General features: G+C 36.0%; 1 protein-coding gene and 1 long non-coding RNA gene across 3 annotated transcripts in view; one reads left to right on the plus strand and one right to left on the minus strand.

Annotated features, from left to right (window-relative positions):
• TMEM135 (transmembrane protein 135) overlaps positions 1 to 13,784 on the minus strand; it is a 320,100-nt gene that overhangs the window by 205,881 nt on the left and 100,435 nt on the right. For both annotated transcript variants that reach the window (XM_036028704.1, XM_028516386.2), the window contains exon 4: positions 5,385 to 5,418. In XM_036028704.1, the coding sequence (XP_035884597.1) occupies positions 5,385 to 5,418 (34 nt within the window). The remainder of the gene's footprint in view (positions 1 to 5,384; positions 5,419 to 13,784) is intronic.
• Positions 471 to 3,713, plus strand: LOC118501238. The gene is made up of 2 exons (XR_004903851.1): positions 471 to 1,003; positions 2,591 to 3,713. It is a non-coding gene; the product is annotated as an uncharacterized LOC118501238 (long non-coding RNA).

The raw sequence follows: 13,784 nt of genomic DNA on the forward strand, positions 1-13,784 counted from the left end.
CTAAGAGTTATTATTTCACTGTCTCCCAACATTTTGAATGGGGCTGTGTGCATGTGTGGATGTATAAAGTCAACTCATAATGAAGACGTAATCAAGAAGTGAAAAGGCACCCTCCAAAACCAATTATCATAAGCAATGCAGATTGACTGGTTACAGAGTCGTACATTTGAAACCTGAATGGTGCCCTGGCTGGTGTAGCTCAGTGGATTGAGCATGGCCTGCAAACCAAAGGGTTGCCAGTTCAATTCCCAGTCAGGCACATGCCTGGGCTGCAAACCAAAGGGTTGCCAGTTCAATTCCCAGTCAGGCACATGCCTGGGCTGCAAACCAGGTCTCCAGTAGGGGGCACATGAGAGGCAACCACACATTGATGTTTCTTTCCCTCTTTTTCTCCCTCCTTCCCTTCTCTCTAAAACTAAATAAATAAAATCTTAAAAAAAAAAAAAAACCTGGCTGATTTTACTAACCAATGTCACCCCAATAAATTCAATAAAAATGAGTAAAAATAGAACAATTTAAATTAATAACTATATGGCACAGTAATAAAAATGTCACAAAACAATATGCCCTCATTTTTTAAAAATTGGTATACAATGTGAAATGTGAATGTGCATCTATGTTTGTGTATTTATGTACATAAACTAGAGGAAAAGAAGAGAATAAAAACTAAACACTAAAATGTTAGTAATTACTACATGGTAGAATTATAGACTTTTACTTTCTTCTTTATGCCTTCCTGTGCTTTCCAGATTAGAAACACATACCTAAATACAATAAATAACTTTTTAAAATAAAACCTTCCAGCATTTGTCATTGATGGTATAAGCCAACAATCTCAACTTAATCTAATAAGCAATACAACGAAGTTATAAAAGTTATTTCTTAAGGCTAAATTTGGTATCTGAAAAAATTTAAATTCTTACCTATTCTGAACCAATCACCCTGTTACTATAGTAACAGTTAAATAACAGCAGTATATATAAAAAGTTCTATTTAGATAAAGGTGTAGGAGGGTGCAGCCAAAGGGTGCCCAAAAGAAGGATTTGTAATGGAGTTCAGAACTCAAGGTGTCCAGGAAATATTAGAAAAATATATAGAATGTCCTCACCCTCCACCCCAGGGGAAGGGACAAATTAAATTAAGCAGGGCCATTGAGAGCTGTTCTGCATAGCAACAGCCTTGCACCTACCCTCTGGTGTGGTCATTTAACATATCTATAACCTTTAATTGGTTGCATAGATATGTTAAATAGCTGTGATCAGCTCTGAGCCAGGGGAATGGAAGTAACTTCCCCACCAAGATGTAACTGGGGGCGGGTCCCCCAAGTTACAGCGCCTGCATGGGAGCTCAGAGAAGATTGGCTCCATGACATGGGGCCACGCCTGCCCAGACTCATGATGGCAGCCCAGTAAAGCTGGAAGGATATGAGTTCTGGCATGTGAAGCCGAGTGTGGGAGAAGTCGGAAATGGGGCTGCAGAGGAAGATTGGCGGGGATTTAAACCCAGACTTGGCGGCCATTGAGGGGAGAACCATGCAGCTGTGGCAGTGCAGGGAGGACCGCAGTCACTGAGAGAGAACCATGCGGCTTTAGCAGAGTGGGGACTCCCGCAGCCGTGCACACTGTCTGCGATGCAGCCACCTGCGGCTCCTATACCCCTCCGGCTCCGAGCCCCAGCCGGCTCTGCAGCCATGGCCGCGAGAAGGGGCCACCAGTAAGTGACTCGGGAGCACCGAGTCACTGCCTGGCCGCCGCAGCTACTGCCAGGCCTCCGCACACTGCGCCCACACTCTCAGGCCTAGCCAAGCTTGCAGCCACCTGCTCTGGCCACGACACGATGAGCTCCGCGCTAGCCCTCTTGGTGCTGCTGCCGTCGCTCTCCCAGAAAGGGGGATCACCCCGCCGCCCCCCGCAGCCTGAGAAGAATCACCGCAAGACTTTAGCTGAAGATCCTGGCAACACAACCAATGGTGCTGGGAACTAAGGAAGGCCTGCCAGCTGAGCACAAATTACTAGGAAAAAGCGAGAGCTGCCTAAGCCACGGACTTCTATTTCTTTTCCCGCGATACGGTACCCCAGACTGGGCAAAGCGGGGAAGGAAGGACTGTGTGTGTTTCTGGGTGTTTCAAGGGACTTTGGGATTTTAACAAAGACATTAAGTCATTACTTTTAGTCTGTATAACTTGAATAACTCACTCTTTTCTTTTTCACCAATCTCTAGCATGGAGAGCTATAATTCTCTGGCTTAGGGAAAGGTGAACCTAGTACAGGGGGACCCCAGGAGAAACGGGGATTAATTCCATAGCATTGTGGGACCCTCTTCCCTGGTGGCTAATCAGGGAGGATCATGGGAAACCACATGTGCAGTAGCTTTAAAGTAATGCAACTACTTGTATATACTCAGTAAAAGCCCACCAAAACTAGCCAGGAAGGATCCACCCTATAAGAATAAAGTCCCTCCAGCCCATGAGGTCAATCTCTGCTTGGAGTTGGCCTGCTCCCACGTTCTCTTCTACAAACTCTGGGTGTTCAGTTCAATTCTTTGTCTCGATTACTAAGAACCTGGTTACCTGTGCCCACCTATGACAAAGGGAAGATGAAGCTTATTAATCACTAGTATTCAGAATACATCATGTACAGATTCACTTTTCTTTAGAAATAGTCAAAAATCTATGTGTAAAGCCTTTGATCTCATTAAATTTTTGAATTACAGACCCTTTATAACTGACTGACAAAGGATAAAAGGCCAATTCATATTCTGAATTTTCTGAAAAACTTTTCTAATATTCTAATGCTGAATTTTATTAATCTGGACATAGAGTATAAATCTACTGAATAGACAAATGCTCCTCCCCCAAAGAAATTTCCCATTTATAAAGAACGACATATTCAAAGGCTTATTCTAGACTGGAAACACTATCAAAACAACACAGTACAGTCACTTGGGAAAACAGTTTAAAAGTTTCTTTAAAAACCAAACAGCAACTACCATATGACCTAGGAATCACACTCCTGGGCAATTACCCTAGAAAAATAAAAACATTCACACAAAAAGCTGCATGTGAATACTTATAGCAGCTTTATATGCAATAGCCAAAAACTGGAAATGAGGCAGATGTCCTCCAATGGGTAAATAGTTAAACAAATTAATATAGCCATACCGTGGAACACTATTCAGCAATAAAGAATGAACTACAGACATTTGCCAACAACTTAAATAAATCTTTAGAAAACTATGCTGAGTGAAACAGCTAATCACAAATAGTATACACTATATGATTCTATTTACATACCATTCTTAAAAGGACTATAGAAATTATAGAATCAGAGGAATAAAGAAGAGATTGCCAGAGGTTAACTGGGAGGAAGAGTGGTAAGAGTAAAAGAAGGGGATTAGTTACAAAAGGGCTACATGAGGGATCCCTGTGGTGAAGGAAATGTTCTCTGTCTTAACTATAGTAAATACCAATGTAAATACCCTAATTTTGATACTACTGCAGTTTTGTAAGATAACAATACTGAGAGAAACTGAGTAGAGGGTACATTAGATTTCTCAATTATTTCTTACAACTGCATATTAATCCATGATTGTTTCAAAATAAAAAGTTCAATCTAAAAATACTACAGCATTTTAAGGGCACTCTCCAACACAGATTACATGAAAATCAAAGACCTTCTCTTCAGGAATTTACAATCTAAACCAGAAAACACAAAGATAATTTGTGGAAGTTTACTCAGACTTTAGAGATAAGTGTGTAAAACATACACATTATTTGGTTATTCAAATATATACCATGCAGTAGTGTAGAAAAGCATGTGCATGGCTAAAAGAAAAAAGAAACATTAAAACTCAAATCCATTATAGTATGCAAACATATTCTTAAGAGTTTTAAAAAATAACAGCTCAAACAAGCACCAGAATAATTTGGTGCTGATATGGTTCCCACAGCACCGTATTATTCATCTTTTCTTCCTTTTCAAGCATTATTTCTATTGTGACTTCTCCATTAGACAGCAAACTCCGTAAGTACAAAGACTGTCCTGATGTTGCCTACTGGCATATTACACAGTCACTGACACGTGATAAGTTCATAGCAAAAATTACATATTGTTTGTAACTGAAATGAGTTGGTAAATATAACTCTGAATTATATTTTCTTGTTACAGAATTCAAGAATTTATCACTAGGTAAAAAAATAACCATTTATCTTTTAAATTTGTCAATGTTGCCTTTTAATTCTAAACAACTTTAAAATATTTTTTATTTTTTATTGTTATTCTATTACAGTTGTCCCAATTTTTCCCTTTGCCCTCCTTTGCCCTGCCCGCGTCCCCCCCATTCCCACAATCAATCTCCACACTGTTCTCCATGCCCATGGGTCACACTCATATGTGTTCTTCGTATGAATAACCACCATTCATTCAAAAAGCCTTCCACCATTATCCCCCTCCCCACACCCCTCTGCTCGCTGTCACACTGTTCCATGTTTCCAGGCCTCTGGTCCTATTTTGCTCATTAGTTTATTTTGTTCATTAGATTCCTCTTACAGGTGACATCACATGGTATTTACCTTTTGCCAATTGGCTTATTTCACATTAATATAAATATGTATTCAAATATGAACTTGACAATCAAAATTATATAATTTTAAGTATACATTTACCATAAAGAATATCAGACTAGTTAACATTGATTTCACTTCTGTAAACTTAGAAATTTGAGCCTGGCTAATTATTTTCTTAGACAGACTCAGTGTTTGACAATAGAACCACTGCTGTTCTAATGTACAAGAAGAATGTGCCTCCTAAGAGCTCATCCTTACATCGTTTTTCCCATAAGAAATGGCAACAGAAATATAATATGTACAATTAAGGATGTATAGAGATACACAGATACAGATCCTATCAAAGATGAAGATCTGCAGCTTTGGGGGGAATGGAGGGATGGAGCAAAAAAGGACAAGGACGCATGGACAGGAACAGCAGGGGTGCTGATTGTAGGAGAGGGGAGGAGGGTGGAAGAGGGCATAAGAGAGATAAATTGCAATGGAAAAAGTATAATAAAAATGAATAGATAGATAAATAAGTAAGTAAATAAATAAATAAGATAGAGTTATGCTTTTTTAAAAAAGTCACAAAGAGCACAGGACTGTGGATCATTTCCCACCTGAAATAAGTGAAATTTGGTCATATGTGACAGGAATAAAGCCAATGGCAAGGAGGCTCTTTCAAAAACTCAAGTCTATCCTTTAAAATAGAGACAGAAAATATTCTCAAACTTAAGCAGATGCCCTTTTCTCTTTTTTAAGGGAACTTGATTTAAAAAAGAAAATATGAAAAAGCACATGGAAAACTCTCAAAAGCAAAAAGAAAAAAATTACTTACCAAGTTAGCCATATAAATTGTGAGCAGCCCTCTCCTGAAAATAATTTTTAAAAAGAAACAGATGAGATTAAGCATTAACTTGACTTAATAATCACTTTATCATTTTTGAATAAGCTATCAAAATAATGATCAGGATTTGAGAAAAAGAGGTACATTATTCTGGGCTAAGTTTTCAGTACCCCAATAGTTGGATCTAAATAGATTCAGCAAGTCATTTTGCTTAGCTTTCATTAATTTAAATTCTTTAAAATTATAATTACCTAGTAATTTGTTATTTTGTTTTATTTTGTTTTAAATTTTATTTATTTTTAGAGAGAGGAAGGGAGGGAGAAAGAGTGGGAAACATCAACATGTGGTTGCCTCTCGCACAACCCCTACTTGGGGACCAGGCCTGCAACCCAGGTATGTGCCCTGACTGGGAACTGAACTGGCAACCCTTAGGTTCACAGGCTGTCACTCAATCCACTGAGTCACACCAGCCAGGGCCAAAGTGCCTAGTAATTGTTAACCAGACTTGTGGGGGTCATTTCACAGTATTTAGTAATATCAAATTATTATGTTGCATACCTTAAACCAATATATGTTATAGGTCAATTAAATCTCAATTTTAAAAATTATTATTGCCTTATTATTTATTAATAGGAAGAGTAGTATAATTTGCTATTAGTATGCATCAGAGATTTACAACCAGTATACCACAAAGATTTTTAAAGCATGCAATACCTGACTACTTAATCAGGGGCACTGGCCCCTTTTCCCTTAGATTGTCAAATAAAAAATGACAACAGACAACACAACAACAGCCGTCCGTGTGAATGAATCAAAATTATACCTATTATTCCTGTCAGATAGGCAAAATTTTAGTAATCACTTTATGTGTGTCATGAGATGAAAATTGCTAATCTATATTTATGGTAGAGAATTCCAAACTTAATAAAGAATCCTAAGAAATTCATCTTGCCAAAAAGTCAAAGCCAAAACAATTCTAACTAAACGAAAATTTTTTCAAAAAAAATCAGGTCTTTGATTTGTTTCACACACAACTGTTTCTTAGATGTGATGACAATTCATACTAAATCACCTCACTTTTCACCTTCCTTGTTAGGTGAGTCAGGCACTAAGGGAACTTTCTAATGCCAAAGCACAAACAAAAGTTCTATAAACAATTTACAGGAAAATTGCATATTTACCAAGTCTGTTTAATGAGAATTCAGCTAGAAACTCAAAACTAGGGACAACTTTATGCCTTTAACCTCTCTATTTAACTATCCTGTACAGGTCACGAATGAAGCACATCTTATTCTCTAGGAAAGAAGTGTTTAATGTTTTATGAGCTTAAGAGGAAACAAAAGAGTTTAAGGGAAAGGTAAAAATAATAAATTCTGAAAATGATAAAAATTTACTTGAGTTTCAATTATAAACATTTCTAGTATTCAAAGAAAACAAATACTTTGTATATAAAACAAGTACCAATTTTCCAGGTATGGATAGCAACATGAATGAAATATTGCCAATGAAATATTCTTGATGTCAGATCCAGTCACACCTAGCGTGGATTGTTCATTATTTAAAATTGGTTAATAAGATTTCTAATATTATCAAAGCCACATGGAGGCAGTATGATTTACCTGAATAACACCAAAGTGAAGTTAGGAAATCAGGGTTCCAGTTAACTTTAATTCTCTGGTATTCTATGTCCTTAAAATAGGGAACAAGACTAGTTTTCTAACTTACATTTTTAAACATAAAAACTATTTTTAAAAAGCTTTCATTTATCATCAATATACAATATAAATGTCACACTGGATGTACTCTAGTTGAAAGGGGAAGGCAACCTAGGCACACCTACTGAGCATACCATGCCCCCCCCCCCACCGGGCCCAACAAAGTCCCCCTTCAGCAGGTTCTAATGCACCTCAGCAGGATGGGAGAATTCCAGTGTTCTTCTCAAAAGAATTTTCAAATCACTGATAAGTTGATCTGTAAGATCCCTGTTGGCTCTTCTTTTCTATGATTTCTATATATGAATTGAAATTGTTTCTACTAATCTTTATCAATCTTATCAATTTACCAAATTCTAAATCAAAGATGTTCTAACAACACTCATTTTAAATAAATTATATAAAGAAAAATTAGGTAACATCAATATCCAGGAGTCACACATATACAGAAAAGATAAATCCTTCTCAAGTGAAACCTACTCTTACTGAAAGCTAACTATATATAAAGAATAAAATAATATTCTTAAGTATAAAACCAAAAAAAATATTTCTGTAATTTCAGTGGTAGTGCCTGATAATTGATGTCATTATGAAGTGAACCAATGCTTAATACTATCTTTAAAACATTTGTTCCACTAATCTAATTCTGTCTCTAAGACTCAACGCACATACAGTTTGGATCACTAGCTTCCATCTATCTGATGATATAAATTTTCATCTTTAACTACCAAGGATATATTATCTTGTTTACCTCTACATTTTCACAATGTTCAACAGTACCTCTTATCTAATGGGCACTAAACAAACAATGAAACTACTAAACAAGGTGTTACTAGAACCCAGCCTTATAAAGAGGAACACGTTATAGACACATATTATAGAAATAAAATCACAAAAGATAGCCACTAAACAGAGGGATGGTCAATTAAAGATACCAGTGTATTAACAAGCAAAGACGTGATCAGTTTATCTTACATTTCCATGAAGTTTAACAATTTGTAAGGTGTAATCAATATTTTGAAATCAGATTTTATCCTCTCAAAAGTCCTATAGTATATGATTGTCTAATGACTATGCTATATTTACACCTCAAACTAATGCAAACTAATACTGAGTATGAACTATAATTGAAAAAAAAATTTAAGCAAAAAAAAATAGTCCTATAAAGTGTAATGCAGATACTATTATCCTCACTCTACTAAAAACCAAGAATCAGAGAAGTGGTTTCCTTAAAAATATAAAAGTTGCCCTGGCTGGTGTGGATCAGTGGATTGAGCACCAGCCTGCGAACCAGAGGGTCACCAGTTCGATTCCCAGTCAGGGCACCTGCCTGGGTTGTGGGCGAGGTCCCCAGTAGCGGTGCACAAGAGACAACCAAACATTTATGTTTCTTTCCTTCTCTTTCTCCCTCCCTTACCCTCTGTCTAAAAATAACTAACTAAATAAATAAATGTTTAAAAATATATAAAAGTCACACAAAGACAAACTGGAATTAAAAGTCAGTTATTCTGACTCCACAGTTTTGTGTTCTTTCTAATGCACTGTTTCTACAACAGAAAGTCTTACTAAATTACCTTTAATTCTGCAATTCACTCACTTTTTAATAAGGTATCCTGACAGGCTTCTATGCTTTGTGAATGAATAAATCCTTGATATATTCTTGCTATTGAGGAAAAGACAGAGGATACAGTATTCCTAGATTATATCTGATTCTGGTTACGAGTTTCAACTTATCATTCCCAAATAACGAAGATTATCTCCTTCCCAGTTTTATCTAAATTCCAACTGAGCTCTCATAGCCCCAAGAACGAGAGGACAGTATCTGTGAAGGGCAGACATGATGGATCATACGGCCAGACTCTTTTTGGTTGGTTTCCCTGGAGCACAGACTTCAATCTCCTTTCCAGTGCCAACGACAGGGGCAGAGCATGAGGACAGTAATGTGCTTCATCACTTCTCCAGAGATGTTCAGTATCTTAAGAAACTGATAAGTTAAGGAAATGCTATTTTATTATTTAACACTTGACTATATCTAGCCTAAGTCTGAAGACAAACAGGTCACTCCCTTTGTAGTGAGTAGTTTCTTTCTGGAAACTGAATTACATATTAAAACACTGCTACAAGTGTAATAGGGAAGGGGGAGGTGCCAGTTAGAACAAAAGGTGGCAAAGGCCTAAAGAGGAAGGGATAGGGTCAAGAAGGACAATAACTTTTCAATTTCACAGAAGTTTCTGATACATAAATACTCCTATTGTGCTGAGAAGAACTAGATTAAAAGATTGCTAAACCTCAATTAGTCAAGTATTTCTTTAAACCATAAAATTTTTTTTCTCTTTTTGATAAGGGTGACCCTTTTAAATTTGCATATATTTCAGTGGGCATGCACATCAAGGGGTACTACCTAAAAAGTATTAAGAACGACTGCTATCAGAACTTTGTGTAATCAGAGTATCACTATTCCTATGGGAAAATATAAAAATAATTAAATTTTCTTAACATCTTAGTAAATTAAAAAGAATCTTCACATTATGCAGAAAATTCAGATATTACTTTCATCTAATGACATTATGGTATCTAATTAGATGAGCAATAATACTTTTTATTTTGGAAATTCTAGTGTCTATATTCTTTTAGCTAACCTTCTCAAACTTTTGAATGACACTGTAACATTTCAAAACTAAGGTTACTAAGGATTACAGTAGAAATAGCATAAGTTCTAAATTATAAATATATATTCTACATATACTTACAAAAATTTTGTGTTCTAGAAATGAATAGAAATTAGAGATTAAAGAAAAATATAGTGACCCTAGTACATCTAATCTGACAAAGACTTGAAATATGCAAAAATGAAACTAAACTAGCTAACAATATACTGAGTGGAGTTAGAAATGAGGACAGTTTTATATACAACAGCATCATTCTCTGGTGGTGCCTAGAATCTGAACCAAAAAATTAAAAAAAAAAACCATAGTAAAAATTACTAAACATTGAAACCATTTACTAGGTGATGCTATTTAATCATCTCAAACATCTTTAAAGGTAAAATAGACTTCCATCTGTCAGAATGTTTAATAAGAGTATAAAATTATTTTAAGGTATAAAAATGAGTAAGATAAACTTCTAGTCTACAGGAAAAGTCGATGACCATAACCTACTATACATAGTGTTTAACACAGGGTAAATTTTTCAGAAGACTGAAAGTAAATTAATTCTCATCCTATGAAGATAACATGACACTGGAACATGAAGATGCCCAGAATTTATAGACAAAACACATTGTATTCTTTTACTCATACATTTTATATATATATATATATAGTATTCATATATATTCACATATTATATATAAAATACAGAATTCACTCATTTTGGTCATAACTGCTTTAGGAGTTTCATAACTATAACAGTGCAATTTAACAATTCAACCCATATGTATGTTTAGAATAAATATGCAGTTTTTGATATTTTTATCTATGTCCAATTTTTTGAGCACCCCACAATTTTAATCTATCTAAACTAATACTAAAAATCAAAGCAAATTCCACAGCAATTCTACAAAACAAAATCCATTAGAACAACTTCTTTCTGCACCACAAACAAAGCACTTCCTAGAAAAAGAAAGAGAAGACTAGATCTTAACAGCCCACCTAGAGATAAACTGGATGTTACCAAAGCTTCCTGCTGAGTCACTATGATCTCAATTCGCTGTGGCACGAATTTTTTAAGCAACCCTGGAAACAACTTCAAAGCTTTTTCAGAATCCCACAGCGATGCGATTAAGATTTAAGCAAACTGCCCTCTTACTAGGTGTCAGGAACTAGCAGGCAAAGAATATTTAATTCTATAAAGGGAGGAAGGGAGACAGGGAAAGAGATGGATGGATAGAGAGATGGATGGATGGATGCATGCATGCATGCATGCATGCATGGACAGATAAATGGATGATGGATACATGGATGGATCACTTGGAAAGAGAAAAATGGAGGAAATAAAGTTAAACCAATTGAGATGAAGATTTATAAATATTTATGACTATAGAGCTTCACTTTATATATATATCACATATATGCATGTGTGTATGTGTATGCATAATCACTGTATGTTCTTCATTAAATGTTTTTTGAAAAACTGATTATACAATTGAGTCCAAAATATATAATTTCAGAGTAAAGATTTCACTAGTACATAAATCTTTAGAGATTTAAAAGTTAGGACTATCACTATTTGCTAAATGGAAAAAAAAAATACTAACCTCCACATTGTTTCTTCCACTTTTTCTAGTAATTACTAATATTTAATTTTAAAGGATGGACTATGGATACATTTCAACTGACCACTAACTCCCTTAATGCTGTTGTTTCCCAACCTCTAACCTCAGACCTCATACTCTGGGCTTTCACACACTGGTCTCCCACAGCTTCAATGACCACTCATAAGAAAATACCTTCAAATTTTATTTTTATAACTACCATGCATCTCCTGAATCTAGACTCATATTTCTAGGTGTCTACTGGCTATCTCCACCAACATATCATTTATTTTCTTTGTGGATTAAAGGCATAAGTATAAACTCCTTCTCCCTAAAGTAAAAACTATAATACTAATATGCTTCATTTTAGGTACTAGATGTAATAGCTTTAAAATATAGTTTAAAATAACTTTAAAATAACTTTAACATCAACCTTTATAAATTATTTACAATCTATTAAAAGATATTGATGCTTAATTTATTAAAATATTTAAAACTTGTGGTAGAAACAAACACTTTTTCAAAGCAAAAAGACACTACTGCCCTGGCCAGGTGGCTCATTTGGTTGGAGTGTCATGCCATACACCAAAATGAGAGGCAACATCTCTCTCTCACATTGACGGTTCTCTTGCTCTCTCTCTCTCTCTCTCTCAACTTCTCTTTCTCTCTCCCAACCTCCCTCTCTCTCTCTCTCAACCCCTCTCTCTCTCAACCTCTCTCTCTCTCTCTCTCTCTCTCTCTCTCAACCTCTCTGTCTCTCTCAACCTCTCTCTGTCTCTCTCAACCTCTCTCTCTCTCAACCTGTCTCTCTCAACCTGTCTCTCAACCTCTCTCTCAACCTCTCTCTGTCTCTCTCAACCTCTCTCTCTCTCAACCTGTCTCTCTCAACCTGTCTCTCAACCTCTCTCTCAACCTCTCTCTCTCTCTCTCAACCTCTCTCTCTCTCTCAACCTCTCTCTGTCTCTCTCAACCTCTCTCTGTCTCTCAACCTCTCCCTGTCTCTCAACCTCTCTCTCTCCCTCTCTCTCAACCTCTCTCTGTCTCCCAACCTCTCTCTCTCTCTCCCAACCTCTCTCTCTCTGAAATGAATGAAAAAAAAAATTCTTGGTTGAGGATTAAAAAAAGAGAAAAACAGACTACAAAGTTAGTTTTTATGTACTTCCACATAAGTACAGACCAGATTCCCTTAAAATAAGGCAAAAAAGATTTGCTTTGCTAGGTTTTAAGATTAACTCCTAAAACATTAAAAAAAAACTTGCTTTATAAAAAGTCACTAGCTTCTGAACAATACTAAAAACTAATATCTAAAGTTTTTAATTAGACCTCAAACTAGGATTTGTGCTTGATACATACATAGACATATATATATATAAACTGTCAATTAAAAAAAAACTAAAGAACTACTTCCATATATTGCATCACTTAATAATAAAGAGAAATAAATCAACATGTCATTAATAGTTTGACTACATAACAATCACATCAAGATAAGCATCAATTTTTTTATCAGCCACCCTATGACAGTGCTTACAGAGACCTAGACTTAACATTTTTATTAGGTTTTTAAAATAGTAAAACCACTAGAATTAATATTTAGAAAAGGTCATAATCTATAACAGCTATAAACTTTTTGTGAATGCCTAGTGTCTACCAACAAAACACTAGTGCAGTCACTCACTTAAAGAAAATAATACCTGAAAGCTTTTTCTCACACTTCTATTTTTATTTTTTCCTTCATTTTATTGTTGACTAATAGAGATATCCCCATTTTCCCCCTTTGCCCACTTCCACCCAACGCTTTTTTCAAAAAGTTCACTATATGCTTCTCTCTTCTGAGCTCGAAGTACCTTCTTTTGCTTCTATGACTTATTTCCTGAGCCCAGTTCTTCTACCTTGTGCTTTTTTAAAAAAACTTTCTCTTATAGTTGGAGTCTTGACTCTGAATTCTTTCCTAGCCAGAACAAAAGTACTGAGATCTGCTCTGACTCCACTGGTGTAATACTGGTGCTGTTCTTGCCACCAACATTATGGTGCTTAAGACTCAGAATGTCTTAACATGGCATAGTGCAGCACAATTCCAGAGAAGCCTACACAGGGCCTACTCGCAGGCATGGAGCCACACAAGGTACCAGCAGGGGCTCACTGCACCCCACTGTCTTCTTGCTTTGCATTCAGTGGACTTTGGTGAGTTTTTTTGGAATTCCAAACCTCCCTGTTTAGGAATGGCAACATGAGGAGCTCTGTGAACTCAATCCACAGAAAACAACTATAATTGGTGAAAATTATATAAAAGCAGCCATGTAAAATCTCTAGAAATAGTCCTAAGGGCATATAAAAATGAAGAAAGTGTTTATTCGAGTAAATCTAGACAGAATCCAAGACAGCAGAGCAGCAGATGAGCTGCAGGCATCTACTGCCAGAACCTGA

The sequence above is a fragment of the Phyllostomus discolor genome, chromosome 6, assembly GCF_004126475.2.
Source record: "Phyllostomus discolor isolate MPI-MPIP mPhyDis1 chromosome 6, mPhyDis1.pri.v3, whole genome shotgun sequence".
Lineage (NCBI taxonomy): Eukaryota > Metazoa > Chordata > Mammalia > Chiroptera > Phyllostomidae > Phyllostomus > Phyllostomus discolor.